At 43.3% G+C, this 20,692-nt stretch overlaps 1 protein-coding gene across 4 annotated transcripts in view; it reads right to left on the bottom strand.

Moving 5' to 3' along the window:
* The window catches only part of HGH1 (HGH1 homolog), a 174,170-nt gene that overhangs the window by 84,818 nt on the left and 68,660 nt on the right, over positions 1-20,692 (bottom strand). For all 4 annotated transcript variants that reach the window (XR_004537933.1, XM_033929334.1, XM_033929332.1 and 1 more), the window contains one exon: positions 11,923-12,107. Coding sequence is in view for 3 of the 4 variants with exons in the window: in XM_033929334.1 (XP_033785225.1) it covers positions 11,923-12,107 (185 nt within the window). In the remaining variant the exon portion in view is untranslated. The remainder of the gene's footprint in view (positions 1-11,922; positions 12,108-20,692) is intronic.

Raw genomic sequence — 20,692 nt, 5'->3', positions numbered from 1 at the left:
ATCCTGAGCGACGAGAGGCTGAGGGATCCCCTCCAGCATGGATTTACAAAGGGAAGGTCCTGCCAATCCAATCTAATCAGCTTCTTTGACTGGGTAACAAAAAAGCTAGATATGGGAGAGTCCCTGGATGTCGTGTATTTAGACTTCAGTAAGGCTTTTGATAGTGTCCCACACCACAGGTTCTTGAACCAGATGAATTCATTGGGACTAGGAAAAACATTGACTGCATGGGTTAAAGACTGGCTCAGTGGCAGACTCCAGAGGGTGGTGGTCAATGGTACTCCTTCCGAAACATCGGAAGTGATCAGTGGAGTGCCGCAGGGCTCAGTCTTGGGTCCAATCCTATTTAACATCTTTGTATGGGCCCTGCCTCAGGGACTTCGAAGTAAAATTGCAATATTTGCCGATGACGCTAAACTGTGCAACATAGTGGGCAAAAGCACCGTGCCAGACACTATGACACAGGACCTACACTTACTAGAACAATGGTCCGCAACTTGGCAACTGAGTTTTAATGCCAAAAAATGGAAGATCATGCACCTTAGCGGCAAAAATCCATGCAGGACTTACACCCTAAATGGTGAAATCCTAACAAGGACTATAGCAGAACGTGACTTGGGGGTGATCATTAGCGAAGACATGAAGACTGCCAATCAAGTGGCGAAAGCTTCATCCAGGGCTAGACAAATCATGGGCTGTATCTGTAGAAATTTCGTCAGTCGTAAGCCCGAGGTCATAATGCCGTTGTACAGATCCATGGTGAGACCCCATCTGGAATACTGTGTACAATTCTGGAGGCCGCATTATCAAAAAGACGTGCTGAGAGTTGAGTCGGTTCAGCGAATGGCCACCAGGATGGTCTCAGGACTCAAGGATCTCCCGTATGAGGAACGACTGGGTAAGTTGCAGCTATACTCACTCGAGGAACGCAGAGAGAGGGGAGACATGATTGAGATGTTCAAATATGTCACGGGCCGTATCGAGATGGAGGAAGATCTCTTTTTTCTTAAAGGACCCACGGCAACAAGAGGGCATCCGCTGAAAATCAGGGGTGGGAAATTTCATGGCGACACCAGAAAATATTTCTTCACCGAAAGGGTGGTTGATCGCTGGAATAATCTTCCACAACAGGTAATTGAGGCCAGCAAGTCTTTGAAGGCTTTTCTTTGTTAGGCTTAAGTAGATGGAGTTACAATAGTCCAGTCTGGAGAGTATGATGGATTGTACGAGGACAGCAAAGTGTTGTTGATGGAAGCAGGATCTCACTTTCCTCAGCATGTGAAGACTGAAAAAGCATTTTTTTTTACCAAGGAGTTGAGGTGGTCGTTGAAGGACAGTGTAGAGTCAATGATGATGCCCAGAATTTTGCTAGAGAACTCAAGCTGCAGTGTGGTGCCAGAGGACAGTGGGATGAGGGTGGATAGCTGATCTAATTTTGGGCCGAGCCAAAGTAGTTTTGTTTTGGACTCGTTCAGTTTCATTCGTACGGTGAAGGCCCAGGATTGGAGGTTCGTTCTCATGAGGATATGTTCTCAGAGAGGTTAGTGAGGTTCGAGTCGGTCTCGAGGAGGACAAGGATGTCATCAGCATAAGTGTAAAGAGTTTCCAGGGGGGATAGTTGGAGGAGTTTCAGGGAGGACATATAGATGTTGAAGAGAATAGGGGATAGAGGTGAACCCTGTGGGACTCTACAAAATCGGTTTCCAAGGAGAGGGTGAGGTGTCGTTCATGTTAACAGTGTACGAGCGGGAACATAAGAATTTCGAGAACCAATCTAAGACTGTGGAGTTAATGCCAATCTCAGAAAATTGAAAAATTAGAATATCATGATGGACATCAAAAGCTGCAGAAAGGTCGAATTGTAGAAGAACAGAGAACTTATTACGAGAATAAAGTTGTTGAACCTTTGAGATTAATGAGGCCAATAGGGATTCAGTGCTGAAGTTGGGTCAAAAGCCATATTGGTAAGGTAGGAGGATGAAGAATCTCTCTAAATAAGATGAGAGTTGGGTAGATATGATGGACTAGCATCTTGGTCAGGAGAGGACTATTTGCTATTAGGCGATAGCTGGATGGTGTGGAAGGGTCTAGATCAGCTTTTTTCAGTAGTGGGAACAAGACAATGTGTCCCATTTCTGCAGAAAATAGGCCTGATAGTAGGACAGGGTTTATAAGTTTGGTAAGAGATGAGATGGCAGGAATTTTCTCGTATAGGTAGGAGAGGAATGGGTCCAAGGTACAGTTGCAGGATTTCAGTTTGAGGCAGAGTTTAGAGACCTGGGATTCGGATACGTTCTCAAAGGCAGTCCAGGATCTCTTGACTGGGATAGGGTTGGAGACGGTTAGGGTAGGGGTGGAGTCAGTGGGCACCAGAGAGTTGTAAGAGACTGCTGGTGGGAAGGAGCATCTTAAGGTAGTGACCTTTTCGTTTAAGAATTTTGCTAGATCGTCGGCTGATGGAGAGGAGGGGAGCATGGTGGAGTTGTTTTTAGAGGTTAAGGAGCGCCAGATGTTAAACAATGCACTAGAGGTTAAGGAGCGCCAGATGTTAAACAATGCACTACTCTGGTTATTGGATCTGGAGATTTTATCACCGTAGAAATTCTTCCTTGCTTTTTTTAGTACAGTATTGTAGAACTTAATATTGACCCTCCAAGATTGTCTATCTGTAGGGGATATAGATATTTTCCATTTGTGCTCAAGAACTCGACATTTCTGCTTCAGTTCTCTGTGATATGGAAGGTACCAAGGGGCCTTACGGGAGTATGAGACAGTTTTAGTGGATAGTGGGGCGAGGGAGTGGTAGGTGGTCTCGGAGAGGGTGACCCAGTTGTGCCAATTAATTTCTGGATCTACAGGCTTATTAATCGAGGAGAATTGGTTGAGAAATTTGGTCCAGAACAATTCACTCGCAATTTTTTTGCAGAAGGTAATGGAATTAGAGGTACGGGGTGGAGTTCCAAGGTGCGACATGAAAGTGGGGAGACAAAAAGCCCCTAAGAAGTGGTCGGACCAAGGGACATATTCCCAGCGAGTGTCATCAACTGAAGTTTTGTAATCGGAAAGATTGAGGAAACTGATGATGTCTAGTATGTGCCCTTTTTCATGGGTTGAAGAGGATGCGGGGGGGGGGAACCTAGAGAGGTGAGGAAGTTATTGAATTCAATCGCATCCTTGCTGGTGATGTCATCTAGGTGGAGATTAATATCCCCAATGATCAGTAATCTTTGAAACTTAAGGAAGGCGTTTGTTATGGTCTCGAGGACGAGTTCGGAGGATTTGTTCCAAGGGGTTGGTTGACAACAAGAGTAGCAGGATACTCAGTGGGTGAGGGTGGAGTTCATCGTTGACTGAAGCTAGCATATATTCTAGTGAAGTGTGGCTACCCTTTTCGAGGAGCTGGCCATCGAAGAATGATTTGTAGAGGAGTATCGTAGTTTCCTTTTTTTAAAAAAAAATGTTTATTCGTTTTTATAACTTACATCAAGTGTAACAGGAAATAACATTTGAATTGTAAAACACCATTTGATTTGTTATAATATCATCTGAAAATCATGAAATTTAACCACCCTTTCCATCCCTAATACATCAAAAATATTCATGTATTATATTATACATTATATGATTTAATAAAATAATAAAAAATACCATCCCACCCACCCAATCCCATCCCCAGACTTTTGTAATGAGCAATAAACATTTTCCCATAATAAGATAATTGGTATCGTAGTTTCCTAGATTTTATCGTTAGGAGCTGCTAAGAAAAATTTAGTTTTTTCTGAGTTCAACTTTAATCTAAAAGCAAACATCCAAAGTTCAACCTGATTAAAATTAATTGATAGAGAATTTAAAAAAACTCTGATGTAAAACAAGTTAACGGAATGACTATAGTAATGTCATCCGGATTGATAAAAAATTTGAGCTTTAAACTCTGCAAGAGATTTCCTAAGGAAACAAGATAGATGTTAAATAGGGTGGGGGACAAAGAGGCGCCCTGTGGAACCCCACAAGAGTTGTCCCAACCATAGGAGAAAGTATCATTCTTAAATATCTTATAGGATCTATTTCCCAGAAGCCCACGGAACCAATTGAGAACATACCCCGAGATTCTAATGGATGCCAAACAGTTCAGAAAAATGGTATAATCAACTAAATCGAATGCACTACTCAGGTCAAGTTGCAAGATCATAGCACTTGATCCTTGGCTGAAAAGTAAGTGCAGATAATCAAACAACGAAAGTATAATTATTTTGGTACTGTAGCCTGACCGAAAGCCAGATTGGTTGTCATGTAAAATGTTATATTTCTCCAAATATGTAGTGAGTTCAGCATTTACCACCCCTTCTGCTATTTTAGTAACCAGAGGAATACTGGCGATAGGTCTACAATTAGATGCAATATTAGATGGTTCTTTTGCATTTTTTTTGGATTGGTGTATCTGCCCTTATTCTAAACATGTTACAGGTATAATCGCACAAATATAAGTACATCATAAAATGCTCCAGGCAGTGCCGACTCACCCTATGGACCAGGTGAGGCCCCCGGCACTAGTGAAAGGGCACCAAAATCCCTGTACTTCTAGAGGGATAGATGCCAGACTAGGAGTTTGGCCTCATCAGCAGCCTGAGCTGGTGCCTCAACTGGTCCAGCAGGAGAGAAAGACTAGATTAGCAAAGCCAAAATTGGCTCATGGCACCACAGTCCCTTCAGCCAGTCCTGCCTCCAGGCATATGCACCCTTACTCTAAGCACATTACATGTGTAATCACAACAACTTTAGCACCTGCCAATGTATTCGAGTAGAGCATTACCACACTATTATGTCAGCTCTAAAGTGCACCAAACGTATTTGCCCTTCTTCTAATCAGTACAAATATCAGTGGCTATTTATTGAAAGACAATCTTAGCAATGTATCAGCACTCGTTCATGTCCTGGAATGCTATTCCATACATAACGAAAGATTGGGTTACTTACCTCTGCTAATCTTCTTTCTTGTAAATCTCCTCTGGAGGCTGAACAGTAGGATCTTGCATCCTTTTCAGCCTTGGCTGCAGGGACATCATAACAAATTCCATCTCCTCTCTGAGGTGGTCACATCCCTGGACACGCCCCTGGAATTTCAGTTGGTAGCAAAGCCAGGTAGATCTAGTACAAACAGGAAACACAAGAAAAGAGCGTAGCGATGACCGCAGATGAACAGCCCCTAGCTGGCAAGGCTGCAACTTTTGCCCCTACAATATAGAATTCGTTACCATCATATTTAAGGGCAGAGCAAAATCTAGATAAATTTTAGGGCAACCTTAAAAGCTTCTTATTTAAAGACGCTTATAATGGCTAATCAATCTCTGGCTCCTTTCTTGCCACATTCTGTTTTTACTCATTCAACATCAATATTTTTCCTATTTCCCTTTTGTTTATAACCTTAATTGAACTCTCTCCTTTTAAAATTATATTTCTCCCCACATTCCTGTTGTTTTCATGTAAGCAAGTTGGTGTTTTAAGTCCGTTGATTGTTCCCCATTTTAATTTTTATTGGCAAACGCTTGGTATTTGATTAGCGTTTTATCAAATTTTAATAAAAACTTGAAACTTGACCCTGGCTTACTTTCCCTGTCTTCTTAGACAGCCTCTCAACATAAGAATTGCCTCTGCTGGGTTAGACCAGTGGTCCATCGTGCCCAGCTGTCTGCTCACGTGGCAGCCCCTAGGTCAAAGACCAATGCCCTAACTGAGATCTGTATACGTTCCAGTTCAGCAGGAACTTGTCTTTGTCTTGAATCCCTGTAGGGTGTTTTCCCCTGTAACAGACTCCGGAAGAGCATTCCAGTTTTCCATCACTCTCTGGGTGAAGAAGAACTTCCTTACATTTGTACGGAATCTATCCCCTTTCAACTTTAGAAAGTGTCCTCTCATTCTCCTTACCTTGGAGAGGGTGAACAACCTGTCTTTATCTACTAAGTCTATTCTCTTCATTATCTTGAATGTTTTGATCATGTCCCCTCTCAGTCTCCTCTTTTCAAGGGAGAAGAAGCCCAGTTTCTCTAATCTCTCATTGTACAGCAACTCTTCTAGCCCCTTAACCATTTTAGTCGCTCTCCTCTGGACCCTTTCGAGTAGTACAGTGTCCTTCATGTACGGCAACCAGTGCTGGACGCAGTATTCCAGGTGAGGGTGTACCATGGCCCAGTACAGCGGCATGATAACCTTCTCCAATCTGTTCATGATCCCCTTCTTAATCATTCCTAGCATTCTGTTTGCCCTTTTCATCGCCACCACACATTGCACGGACGGCTTCATTGACTTGTCGACCAGTACTCTCAAGTCTCTTTCCCGGGCGATCTCTCCAAGTACTGCACAAGACATCTTGTAGTCGTGTATAAGATTTTTGTTACCGACATGCATCACCATACACTTATCCACGTTAAACCTCATTTGCCATGTCGCGGCCCATTTCTCAAGCGTGTTTGTCATATCGTAGGTCTTCCCAATCCTTCTGCGTCTTCACTACTCTGAATAACTTTGTATCGTCTGCAAATTTAATCACCTCACTCATCGTACCAATTTCCAGGTCGTTTATAAATAATGTTGAAGAGCATGGGTCCCAGCACTGAACACTGCGGCACTCCACTCGTGACGCTTTTTCAGTCCAAGTATTGTCCATTCATCCCCACTCTGTTTCCTACCCATCAGCTAGTTTTTAATCCACGTGAGTATTTGACCCTTGATTCCATGGTTTGCAATTTTTCGAAGTAGTCGTTCATGCGGAACTTTGTCAAATGTCTTCTGAAAATCCAAATAGACAATGTCAATTGGGTCACCCTTGTCTATCTTCCTGTTTACTCCCTCAAAGAAGTGCAGCAAGTTCGTCAAGCAAGATCTTCCTTTGCTAAAGCTGTGCTGGCTGGTCCTCATCAGATCGTGTCTGTCAAGGTGATCAATTATGCGGTCCTTTATCAGCGCCTCTACCATCTTTCCAGGTACCGAGGTCAGACTCACCGATCTGTAGTTTCCCAGATTTCCCCTTGAACTTTTCTTGAAGATCGGCGTAACATTTGCCACCTTCCAGTCTTCCTTCCCAATTTGATCGAAAGATTGGCTATTAGTTGAAGCAGTTCAGCTATAGCCCCTTTCAGTTCTTTGATTACTCTTGGATGGATGCCATCCGGTCCCAGGGATTTATCGTTTTTAAGCCTATCAATCTGCCTGTATACCTCTTCTAGACTGACCATCAACCCTCCCATCTTCGTTTCCTGCGTAGAGTCTATTGGCTTCTGGTATGTTGTGTATATCCTCTTCAGTAAATACATATGCAAAAAATGTGAACAGTTTGTCGGTGATGGTTTTGTCCTCCTTTAGCACTCCCTTTATTCCATGGTCATCCAAAGGCGCCACCGCTTCCTTCGCGTGTCATTTCCCCTTGATATATCGAAAGAACGGCTTGAAGTTTTTCGCCTCCTTGGCTATTTTTTCTTTGTAGTCTCTTTTGGCCCCTCTTACCGCCTTATGGCACCTGTTTGTGCTTTTTCCAGTTTTCATCTGTTTTTGACCTTTTCCATTCCTTAAACGAAAGTCTTCCTATCTCTGATCGCTTCCTTCACCGCTACAGTGAGCCATGCCGGCTCCTTTTTCCTCTTGGATCCCTTATTGATACACGGTATATATAGATTTTGTGCCTCGGTGACCGTGTTCTTAAAAAGGGACCATGCTTGCTCTAGGGTTTTAACAGTGCTTATCCTCTTAATCTTCTTCCCCTCCAAATACGATCGCATGAGAGCCATGGTGAAACAACGACTCAAGAAAAAGGTGGACAAACTTGAAACGGTAGACCAGGCATGGTCCCTACTGAAAAATACTATCTCAGAAGCACAAAATCTCCACATTCCAAGGATCTCCAAAGAGGGGAGAACAAAAGGTAAGGGAGAACCGGCATGGCTTACCAGACAGGTGAGGGTAGCCATAAAAGAAAAGAAGGACTCTTTCAAAAAATGGAAACACATGAAAACAACCAAAGCATGGAAAATACATAAAGATGATCAAAAGAAATGTCACAAGGCGGTGAGGGATGCCAAAAAGGACTATGAGGAAAAAATAGCGCAAGAAGCCAAAAACTTCAAACCCTTCTTTAGATACGTGAAAGGGAAAAAACCCGCAAAAGAGGCGGTGGGACCCCTGGACGACCAGGGAAGGAAAGGGTACATCAAGGAAGATAAACAAATTGCTGACAAACTAAATTCCTTCTTTGCGTCCGTCTTTACGGAGGAGGATACCGCTAAAATACCAGAAGCAGTGAAAGTGTTTAGTGGAGTAATAGAAGACAGCCTCACCACAGTTGAAGTGGAGTTGGACCAGATATACTACCAGATAGACAAACTTAAAAGTGACAAATCCCCTGGACCGGATGGAATTCACCCGAGAGTTTTAAAGGAATTGAAGGTTGAAATCGGAGAGCTATTGCAGAAACTTGCCAATCTGACAATCAGAACTGGACAGATACCAGAAGACTGGAAGATAGCGAATGTCACGCCAATTTTCAAAAAAGGATCGAGAGGGGAACCGGGCAACTACAGACCTGTGAGTCTTACGTCTGTCCCTGGAAAGATGGTTGAAGCACTGATCAAGGATAGCATAGTCCGGCACCTAGATACACACGACTTGATGAAACCCAGTCAACATGGGTTCAGGAAAGGGAAATCATGTTTGACGAATTTACTTCAATTTTTCGAGACCGTGAACAAGCAAATTGATAGTGGAATGCCGGTGGACATAATATATTTGGACTTCCAGAAAGCATTCGACAAAGTTCCGCATGAAAGACTTCTCAGGAAACTACAAAGCCATGGAATAGAGGGAGATATACAAAGGTGGATAGGCAAATGGTTGGAAAACAGAAAGCAGAGAGTGGGCATAAATGGAAAGTTCTCAGACTGGGAGAAAGTGACTAGTGGTGTGCCCCAGGGCTCCGTGCTTGGGCCGATCCTATTTAATATTTATATCAATGACCTGGAAGACGGAATATCCAGTGAGATCATTAAGTTTGCAGACGACACAAAGCTATGCCGGGCAATCAGATCGCAGGAGGATAGCGAGGAACTCCAGAGCGACTTGTATCAGTTAGAGAAATGGGCAGATCAATGGCAGATGAAGTTCAACGTGGAGAAATGCAAAGTAATGCATTTAGGTAGTAAGAATAAGGAATACGAGTATAGAATGTCAGGCGCAACTCTGGGTAAGAGCGAACAAGAAAAGGACCTGGGTGTACTGATAGATAGGACCCTGAAGCCGTCGGCACAATGCGCGGCAGCGGCAAAGAAAGCAAACAGAATGTTAGGCATGATAAAGAAAGGAATCACGAGTAGATCGGAGAAAGTCATAATACCGCTTTATAGAGCAATGGTCAGACCACACTTGGAATACTGTGTCCAACATTGGTCTCCCAACCTAAAGAAGGATATAAAACTGTTAGAGAGGGTGCAGAGACGAGCAACGAAGTTAATAAGAGGTATGGAGAACTTGGAATATGAGGAACGACTCAAGAAACTAGGACTGTTCTCCCTTGAGAAGAGAAGGCTGCGAGGGGACATGATCGAGACGTTCAAAATGCTGAAAGGCATCGATAAAATAGAGCAGGAAAATAAATTATTTACATTGTCCAACGCGACACGGACAAGAGGACATGGTTTGAAGCTAAGGGGGGACAAGTCCAGGACAAATGTCAGGAAGTTCTGTTTTACGCAGCGAGTGGTAGACGCCTGGAATGCTCTCCCAAAGGAGGTTATCAAGGAATCCACTGTGCTGGGATTCAAAGGCAAATTAGATGCACATCTCCTTATGAGAGGCATAGAGGGATATGGGTGACTAAAACTACATCAGGTGTATACCTGACTGGGCCTCCGCGTGTGCGGATCGCCGGACTTGATGGACCATGGGTCTGATCCGGAGATGGCAGTTCTTATGTTCTTATGTTCTTCGTAATTCCCTTTTTGGAAATTCAGCTCCGTGGCCGTCGCTTTGTATTGATGTTTTGCCTCTGTGTCCAAGTTGAAGCGGATCATTTTGTGATCACTGCTTCCCAGCGTCCCTTCTACTTCTACACCTTGCACCGGTCCTTGTTGTCTATTTAGAATTAAGTCCAGAATCGCATTTCCTCTCGTATTTTCCTTGAGAAGTTGTTCCAGGAAGCAATCGCCTATAGCATCCAGGAACTTGTCTCCCTACCGCAGCCAGAGGTGCCTAGGTTCCAATGCACATAATATTCTTTATGCAATCACTCTTGGTTGTCATTGTCAGTAATTTCACTTCCTGAATCTTCTACGAGGGTATCGAATCCAAGATCTGCGGATAGTAAGGCCGCCACATTATATCATTGGGGCTTGTTTGCTCCAACATTACCCCTCCAAAACCTTACATTTTGGGAGGGGCTCATCCTTACAACAGACACCACAGAGAAATGTACTGCAATAGAAATCAATGGCAAGCTAGCAATACACAGTGCAAGCAAGGAGCTCAGTACCTCAGGAGCTGAGAAAACTGGATTTCAGGTCTTCGGACTGCCTTACCTTCCATATCACTTCAGACAACGACCACCAGGACCCCTCAGGAAATTTTAGGGAAGACACACGGTCCGGTTCCGATCCTGGCGTACCTCCACGGAATTGATCAGTCTGTGCTCTATCCCTTAGTGGACGAACCAGGGGTGAGATGGCTACCGATCCTGGAGACCCAATCTGATCTGCAGGCTGTCTAGGAGGTTTACTGCAGTTTCTGCTAACAGAGCACCCCCCCAGAAGCAGACAATATTCAAGTAAAAGTCTGCAATCTCCTGCCGAAGGATCACTCCCACAGAGTGAATCCGCAGCATTTGGGCAAAACCTGCATCACAGAACAAATTAAGAGACTATTTATTAAAAAATTTATATACCACATACAACTATGCGGTTTCCATATGACATACATAGAATCTTGTTTCCCTCCAATTATCACGTATAACAAACATTGAGACAACATCGTTAATCATCCTTATTATAATAGGGATAGAGCACAAATTCAATCAATTCAGAAGTACAAACAAGCTTTAAATCATACTTCAATGTCAGAAAAAAAAAAAAAAAAAAAGAAAATTCTGGAAGGCGATTATCAACTGAAAAACATCTTAGCATAAGAAGGCATTAGCAAACAATTGAGTATTCAGCATTTTCTTAAAATTCATCCTCCCCATACAAAACTGAAAGATACCAGGCAAGGTGTTCCATAGTTGTACACCAGCCACAGATATCATTGATTCTCAAATCCTAGCATGCATAGTCAACATTCTACCCTCCAAACTAATTTCATTCCATTTACATCTCTAAACTCTCTTCTCGGTTTATAGATCTGAAAAAAGTCTTGTAAGATCTTTGGGGAAGCATGATACAATGTCTGATGTATAATCGCAACAATCTTAAACTGCACGAGCAGAAGAGACAAGAACCCAGCAGCAAGGCTGCAGGAACAAACTGAGATTCCAGGGGCGTGTCCAGGGATGTGACCTCAGAGAGGGGATGGAATTTGTGAGTCCCTGCAGCCAAGGCTGGAAAGGATGCAAGACCTTACTGCTCAGCCTCCAGAGGAATTGTACAAGAATTACCAATTCATGAGCAGAAAACCATTCCAGCAATGTACAGATGTATGCACAAGATAAAGCTACTGCTAATACAGACGCATGTGCATGTGTCTTAATGTGTTCTCCCGTTAGCACATTTTGCTGCAAGCAGCCTTATTTGCTTATTACTGGTTACTGCATCAGTGTCAGATTTCCGCATTTCATGGCCTTCACTGCATCCCACGATGTCATCTTTTATCCTGCCTTCTATGCTCAGCAAAAAGGGTGCCATGAGACTCCCCACATCAGGTTCTTCAGCTGTACCCTAACGCTCCTTCTCATACCTCTTACGATACTGCAGGGTGGCCTGCTTAGCCAGGTCATAGGGTGGATGGTGCTGAAATAAACGATCTGCCTGAGAGATCAGGATTTCATAGGGCAGGTCCTGGGGAATCTGAGACAGCAGATGATGGACACTGGCCATGTCGCAGTCACAATGCAGCACATCTTGCTCCCGATGCAGGACGATCTGGAGAGACACCACAAACATCTATTCAGAGGAAACATTTACCCAACCAATATCTCACCTTGAGAGCCCCCCCCATCTAGCTAATCAGCTTTCAAACTAAAGCAATCACAGTCCAGCAGGAACTCTCATCAGCCACCAAGCAGCTCTAGTAGGACACCTCTAACCAATTCATATAGAACGATTCCATACAAGCACCACCAGTTCTTTATCTTGTGTTATGAACCATGCATGTTATGCTACAAACAGGATGTCTCTTAAGATACTACTACTACCGCTGTTATTTATTATTCCTATAACATTACCAGGTGCACATATTGCTGTACATTAAACATGCAAGAGAGAGTCCCTGCTCAAAAGAGATAAACAATATGACAAACATATACATGCTGCTCAGGTAGGGAATAAGGCAGATAGGATAGGAGACTATAGTGGAAGTAACAAACAGATATGGCTGCTTTACAAGTGGGTTGGAGTTACGATTTAAAAAAAAAAAAGCGGGATTTCAGCATTGATTTGAATACAAATACCGTCAGAGATGAAAGGCAGGAGCTGAGCTCTGTAATATAGTAAATGCCAGTAAATAGACCTGTACAGTCATAACATAATAAGCCACCACAGCTGCTTTCAAACCTGAGGCCGTAACCTCAAAGAGCTTCTTATAATAAAATCCAGCCTGTGGTCCTGGGCTGCATTCACTGGGAAGAGAGGTATTCTTTGTAACCTGCACCACCAGTGTTCCACTTTCGGAAGAACAAAGAGCTGGTTAAATTCTGCACCCATTGGATTGTAGGGATATTTCCGTATTCACACCTGAAGGTTAGGCCTCCATGATGTCATCAAGCCTGAACCATTGTTTCAAGAATATCTCTCTGCAAGCAACTTTCCAGCATGAATTTTGCAAGAAGTAAGAAGAATGATGCATTATGGGGATGTACCCGAATGTTGCTATTCAAGGGCATTCATCTGTGCTTTAATAATGGGACAGTGTGAATCTTGAAGAAATTATTCTGTTCTTATCTGTCTAACGGCCCTGGGTCTTCCAGCATATATGATACTTTATACAGAAAGGCTATTCATCAAGTTCTGTTTCTGGATTGGTCCGAGGAAGTCATCTGATGAGATTCAAGAAAAGAAAGGTGCTAATTAATTAATAATTAGTTAGTCTGTGATAAGGTCCGGGGAAGCTCAGATCTGCTCACAGATGTTCTAATTGTAAACTTTTTCTTTCAATAATTAGACCTGTAAGTTACCTTGTGTGATTCTCTTCCTAAGAGATAGAAATTCGGACATTTAAAAACTGTTCTGAACTTAGCACAGATAAACGGAACTTATTGCTGATGATTTATAGCCTCATCAAGGATCTTCAACACGTGTAACTTTTACAACGGTATTCCTGACGTCTTCCAGCTGACAAGAAAATTTTCTCTTCCACCTAATTGTGCCGGAGAGGCTAATTAAGGGTGAGCATACGGAAATTACTTTTATTAGCTTGGGAATTAGATAGGAATCAATTATAAAGGTAAAGGGTTGAAAAGTTACCTGGGTGATAATATAATCATTTGCTAATCAGGGATTATTATTATAAGGAATAGTGTGTGTTTAACAAGAAGTTTTACTTAATTGTCTAACCATTAGATTGTGATAATCATGTACTGAGTTTCATTTGTGTAATTAGATATTTTGAACAATATTTAGATCTGCAGCTGGCTTGTGAATTATATTTTTCTATTTTCATAATAAAGATATTTCTCATTAGCCTGGGTTTGTGTCGTATAATTAGACCATGATATTTGAACTTGAATAAAAGGTTATGGTTTTCTCTAGACCACTTAACAGAAACGTAACGTGTTTATAATACTGCTAAGTGAACCATAAATCCTTCTACAGATTTTGGGGGCTCGTTTGCCGGGATATCTAGGTTTCTAATTTACGACTGTAGCTATGTCTGTGGACACTGAGATTCAGATTTCGTGGCATGCTCTTGAAAAGGATGTTTTTCAGAAATTAGCTGTGCAAGTTTTAAAACAGTCAGATTCTGATGTGTATTTTTCTGACCTGGTACGTTTATTACATGCAGATATAGAGGACTCTAATCAGGCGTACTGTTCAGTATTGCAGCGTCTCCTACATGCTCGTACTAAACCTACAGGAGAAAATTATTCAGAGCTTATCTGTGCGTTGTTGGCTTTTAAAACTACTATCTCTTCTGGTTTATCTCAACAACGTCAGCTTCAGAGTGATTTATATGAGCAATTAGAGGATTGTAAAAATTCTTTGCAAGCAGAACGGACTCGTAATGATTCCCTTGAACTGTTAGTTTCTAATTGTGAAGATCAACATTCCGACTTTGATCAGGTGATGTCTGAGTTACGACATCAATGTTCTGAGTTGAATGCTGAACTTGAAAGTCAGAAAAAAAGTACAGTGAATATTTCTTGTGTTAAGTGTCCATCTTTAGTGACGCAACTTAATACTGTCCGGGCTCAGAAGGCAGATTTACAGCTTTCTTTATCTACTTGTCAGAAAAATCATGCTGAGGTTTTATCTAGGTTGCAGATGGAACTAGCGGACGTAACTTCTGCTTATGTTTGTCTGGGTGAAAAGTTAGACGCTACCGAACGTCTGTCTAATGATAAGGCAGCCCGTGCTGACAGGCAATTATGTGCTTTACAAGCGGACTTTGTTGAGTCTCAGAACCGACTTTCTGAAAGTAAGTTACAGGTCACAAAGTTAACTGACTCGTTATGTCAGGCAGATGCCGATAATTTGGCTCTGCGCCAGAATGTTCAAGATATATCTTTCCAAAGAACTGCGTTAGCTTCTGATGTGAAAGTTTTACAAGACAAGGTTGCTACTTTTTGTAGTGAGAGGGATATTAAAACTGTCTCTCCCCCTGTGTCACCTCTTCATTCTCCTAAACCGGCTCCTAGAACCGTCTTTCGTTCTTTTTCCAGCTCTAGTGGGGAAGGTGGGAACAGGAATTCGCAGGAGTGTTCTGATTCTACTGCAGATGACTTGTTGCCTAGTAACAAACCCTGCCCTGAGAAATTAGTGACACTAGTTGACCGCCCAGTGCAACAACCATGCCCAGTGCAGCAACCACGCCCTGTAAGGTCTATCTCAAATTCCTGTGACGTCACTGAACCTTCTGACTCTAAACCACGCCCGGTAAGGTCAGTTTACAGTGAGCCTAAACAACCACCAGATGGCACCAAAGCACCAGACATTTCACAACATACTCCACAAAGGTCACAGCACAATAATGAAACAGGGAAAGAAACTCAAAAGAAAGGAGGTGTTTATACTGTACCACCCTATCACGTACAGATAATGAAGATGTTTAAACAAATGATAGAACCTTTTAGAGAGGGAACTAAGCTAACTATTGAAGCACATTTGGCCTCAATACATGAGTTCTTTGAAACTTATGCAGTGACAGAGGACAGTGATAAGCTTTGTTTACTCCGTTGGTCCTTTGCTTCTGAGTGTTCTGAGACGTTGCGATCCATCATCACTGGTACTTCGGATGTGTTAGAGGTGGAACAACAACTCAAAAGACGTTATGGTACATACGCTGATTCCATTGAATCTCGCAAAGCTGCATTCCATTTGCGTTGTGGACTCCAAGAAAATCCCCGTGAATTTGCTTTCCGTCTGAAACGACATTTCTTTCCAGACAGGACTCCTTCTGAGGACGAACTGGAGTATGGAGAATTCCGATCTCTCTTTGCAAAAGCCTTGCCTGAATATATGAGTGTGGTTGTGGCTGGTATGAAAAAGGCCTCTTACTCATCGATCCTAGCCGTAGCCGAGGATTTCTATGATCATAAAGTCAGGGTTACTGCAGGCCCATCTGAGAAACCAGTGCCCAAAGCACGATCTAAGGAACCTAAGCTGAGTGTATGCGCAGTTCAGAATTCACTTGCTTTGGAACCTAGTAGCTCTGTAGTTTCCACTCCAGGACCTGTTTCATCTCGTCCAGCAGACCAGACTTCCTCTTCTGATGCACCACCCAATAGGGATGGACCCAAGACACAGAAGAAGAGACAGCCCAATAAGCAACAGAAGCAGAGTGACCTCAGTGTGATAATGGAACAATTGGCTCAGGTGGTGGATCGTATTTCTGCCCTGGAATTGACTTCTAAACAATTGGCAGCATCTGTCCCCGCGAGAAAGGAACAGACCTCAAGGAGAAAGGATAACAATATCAGTTACAGGCCTTCCGGAACTCGAGTGGTCAAGTCTGTAGTAACTGATACCCATGCTTCCATAGTAGACGACCTGGATGACACACCCGAATTGTTAGAGAATGATACCGCATGACTAGTCCGAGAACCAATTTCTCCACCCATTATTGTATCTTCTGTCCAAACAACATCTCCTGATGCTACACAAGACATAGATCTGGTACAATCCAGTGAATTATCTGAGAACACCGAGTGGCTTCCTTCGTGGGATTCCATTAAGTCACACAAGTATTTCTTGGGTAGGTTAACGCCTATGGGTCAACGGTACACTTTACCTTTGTTTCTCCAACAGGTTTTGTCTTGTCCCGGTTTACTTGATACGGCTTCAGAAGTGACTTTGATCACTCAGGGACTATTCCAACGTTTGCAGACTACCCTGGGTACCCAGAATCCACTGTCGATTATTCCCAGTGATTTGTCTTTGGTTGCATATGGACATCAGAACATTGAGACAGTTGGTCAAACTTGGCTGACCTTGCAGTTAGGCAATATGAATGTTAAACACCCAGTGATTATTACCACTAGTCCAGGAGAGGAGTTTTTGATTGGAAACGATCTTTTGAAGAGATTGCGGCCTATTTTGGATTACGTCCAAGAAGTGGTCTGGGCTCAGGTGACTCGTCCCCTTCCTTTTGGAAAGGTACCAACTACACGCCTTCCCCAGGTTACCAGTACTGTGGAACGAAACGATACTTCAATTCGAATAAATTTCCTGCGTTCAGCGGATCCACACATTTTGGAGCTACGGTATGCCAATGTTCCAGAAGGGGGTCCCACAGACCGTGAGATTGTCAGCGTTCCCAAGGAACAAATATCTGACATTGTTCTCCAGGCTGACCATTTGGAGATTGTTCTGAAGTCTACGTTCCCCGTGCCAGATCCACCTCAAGAGACTGTCCAAGACCCGACCTCATTTGTTTCCAGTTCTTTGATCTCTCATCCTCGTCTACTGGCTGTACTTCACCAGGATGATACTGACTTGTTTGTTGATGTTCACCTGCACGGTTCTGTCCCAGTTCAAGCTCAACTGCTACTCCAGAGTGACATCTCCATGATTAGTGAATCTTTTTACTGTCAACTTCAGCGAACCACATCAGTTCCGTTTGTTCGGCGCCACTCTACTCACCTACCTATACCAGGTCAGGGGGTCAAGCCTCTTGTTGGGGTTTGTAGCCTTCCGCTGACTCTGGGTTCTAAGACTTTCACTCATCACTTTTCTGTGGTGAAAGGCCTACACACATCCTTGTGTTTGGGATCCGAATGTCTTGTTCGTCTAGGAGTCTACGTTGATTTGGTGAACGGTGTGCTTTGGAGCAGATTGCAAGGCACCCCGGTAGAAGATGTGGACCTAATGGATGGTCTGAAGGCTGGACAACTTCTTCCTCAAGTTTGTGAAGTGGTTTGTGCTGAAGACGTCAAGATTCCTGGCCTTGTACAGGATTTTGCTCTGCCTCTTCGTTTGGCCCATGGTCAACGCATGCTCGATGATATTGGCTTTTTCAACCCGAATTCCTCTTTTCTCGAGCATGGTCTTTCTCTAGGTGCTTTACCATGTCTTGAAGTACCTACCTCTTCTTTCCATGTATTGATTGTCTATGCTCAACCTACGGAAGTCTTTCTCTCCGCTGGAGAACATTTGGGTTTTCTAGTGGGTGAATCTTTTCCTGATGTTGAGGTAACATTGCCTATCATTGGCAGCTTGTCTTCCATTGTTGACCCCTGCCAGGGGGGGGATATACTGGACCGTATTTTTACCTCACCTAAAGGACTCATTTCACTGGACTTCCTTTGGCCATATGATGCATCGACATCCCATGTAACAGTGGAGAATGATTTTTTGATTTTATCCAGGAAGTTAGTTCTGTCTGACCAATCCAAAGCGGTGAATGCCATTGATTCTTCATCTTTGCAAGAACAGATTGAGGACCAAGTGGAAATCTCTTCCAACCTACCTTTTTCTAAGTTTGATGCCATGGTAAAGGAACAAGTGGACCTAGCTGATGCGTGCTCTTCTGATGAAGAAAAGGCTCAGTTCACACAGTTGTTGTACAAGTATCGAGACCTTTTTGCAGTGGATTCTTATGACACTGGCCTGACCGATCTACATGTGACCAAGATTCCTACGGATCTCCACAGTAAGCCCGTCTTCGTACGTCAGTATAAGATTCCTTTGGCCTCGTATGAGTCCGTGCAAGAGATACTTGATACCCTGGAAACTAGGGGTATCATTAGGCTTTGCAACAGTACATACAACTCACCCTTGTGGCCAATCCTGAAGAAGAATAACAGTTGGAGAATTGCCTTGGACTACCGACAGCTAAACAAGCGGGTACCCTTGTCTAGGTGGCCTATGGCCCATCTTGACCAGAGCTTGACTACCATCAAAGGAGCTAAGTATTTTACCAGTTTGGATTTAGCTTCTGGATTTTGGACAGTTCCTGTACATCCACCGGATCAATACAAACTAGCATTTACCTTTGGGAAGAAACAGTACACGTGGAATAGAACACCTTTTGGTTTTCTGAACTCTCCAGCTGAGTTCAACATATTTCTCCATAAAGCCCTTCCAGATGCGGAAGCTCGAGGAACTCTAGTCTATGTGGATGACATCCTGATCAAGAGTCCCACCTTTCAGAAACACCTGGAAGAGGTAGAACATGTGTTCCAACAATTGCAAAATGCAGGAGCTAAATTGACCCTTGCCAAAGGTCAATGGTGCCGAACATCTCTGAATTATTTAGGGTATGACATTTCCTCTGAAGGTCTTCGACCACAGAAGAAAAGGATACAGGCCCTACAACAGTTGAGGAAACCTACCAATTTGACGGAACTTCGGTCATTTTTGGGAATATGCAATTATTCTCGACAGTTCATAAATCAGTATGCAGAGATCTCTAGACCCTTGGTTGCCTTACTAAAGAAGGATGTACCTTGGACGTGGGGTCCTGAACAGGAAGATGCTATGCAAGAGATGAAAGAGCAGCTTAGTCGCTTTCCTTGCTTGTCCTACCCTGAGAGTGGTCGTGAATTCTTCATCGACCTAGGATTCTCCAAACACTCTATGAGTGCTGTCCTGTACCAGAAATACGACTCTGACAAGCGTGTGGTGGCCTATGCAAGCAAAGGCTTCACCGATGTAGAGAAGAAGTATTCTGAATGTGAGAAAGCTCTACTGTCAACTGTTTGGGCTCTTCAACATTTTCGGAGTTATATCCAAGGAGAAAAACTCATTGTAGAGACTTGTCATCAACCCATTAGTTTCTTGGGTAGTGACAAGATCAAGACTGGTCGTGTCTCCAATAGCCGAATAGTCTCATGGACTTTGGCTCTCCAAGGATGGCCTTTACAGGTAAAGTATGCCCTGAAACATCGAAACACAGTAGCCCAAGGGATAGCAGAATTGCATGATTGTACAGAACAAGATTCTCTTACAGGTATACCGGAACCTGATGTTCCACCAGAAGAAGAGGAACCCCATCGTCATCATCTTTACGATGAACAGCTATGTGCCAATATACCTCAAGTCTACGTAGATGGCTGTGCCTTTCACCAGACCTCGACCCATAATTTGGTCGCAGGAGTAGGTGTAGTGTGGAATGTCGACACACCTATGGAAACTTTGAAGTATAGATTGGGTGCTAAAACCAACCAATATGCAGAGATTGTAGCAGCTCTGGTCGCTGTACAGTCTGCGGTACAGAAGGGGATCCCAGAACTGATTATCTGTACAGATTCTGATTATGTGCGTCAAAACTTTGTGTCTCACTTACCTGTGTGGAAAAAGAAGGACATGTTAAATTCCAAAGGAAAGCCTGTCCATCATGGCGACTTGATTCTAGCCTTAGATCAATTGGTACGAGACAATGACATGACCATCTACTGGAAGAAAGTGAAAGGTCATGCTAAAGTTAATAGTCATGACAAGATCGGAAATGACCTTGCGGATCAACTGGCCAAAGAAGGTGCTTTGTCAGGTGAATTATGGCAATGCCCTGAAGAGTTGTTTTCGATGGTACATGCTATTACTCGACGCCAAACGAAACAGGTAGTTGAAACACCTGTGGTGCAGTGGGGTAATGATATCCCTTCCTTTGATCTTGTAACCGCTCAGAAGACCGATCTTATCCTGGGAAAGTTCTATAACTTCATACAGAATCCACAGGATCATCCATTGTCTGAAGACGATCGGAAGGATGAAGAACTGAGGATACTCTACACCTCCAGAGAGAAATTTTCGATTCATCAGGACCTGCTCACTCGGACGAGTAAGCATGGTATTGTGCAGTGGGTTGTACCCCGTGCATATCGAGGAATCATGTTGCAACATGCCCATGATGA

Source organism: Geotrypetes seraphini, chromosome 2 (genome assembly GCF_902459505.1).
Source record: "Geotrypetes seraphini chromosome 2, aGeoSer1.1, whole genome shotgun sequence".
Classification (NCBI taxonomy): Eukaryota; Metazoa; Chordata; class Amphibia; order Gymnophiona; family Dermophiidae; genus Geotrypetes; species Geotrypetes seraphini.
This window is presented reverse-complemented; position numbering and strand designations above follow the sequence as displayed.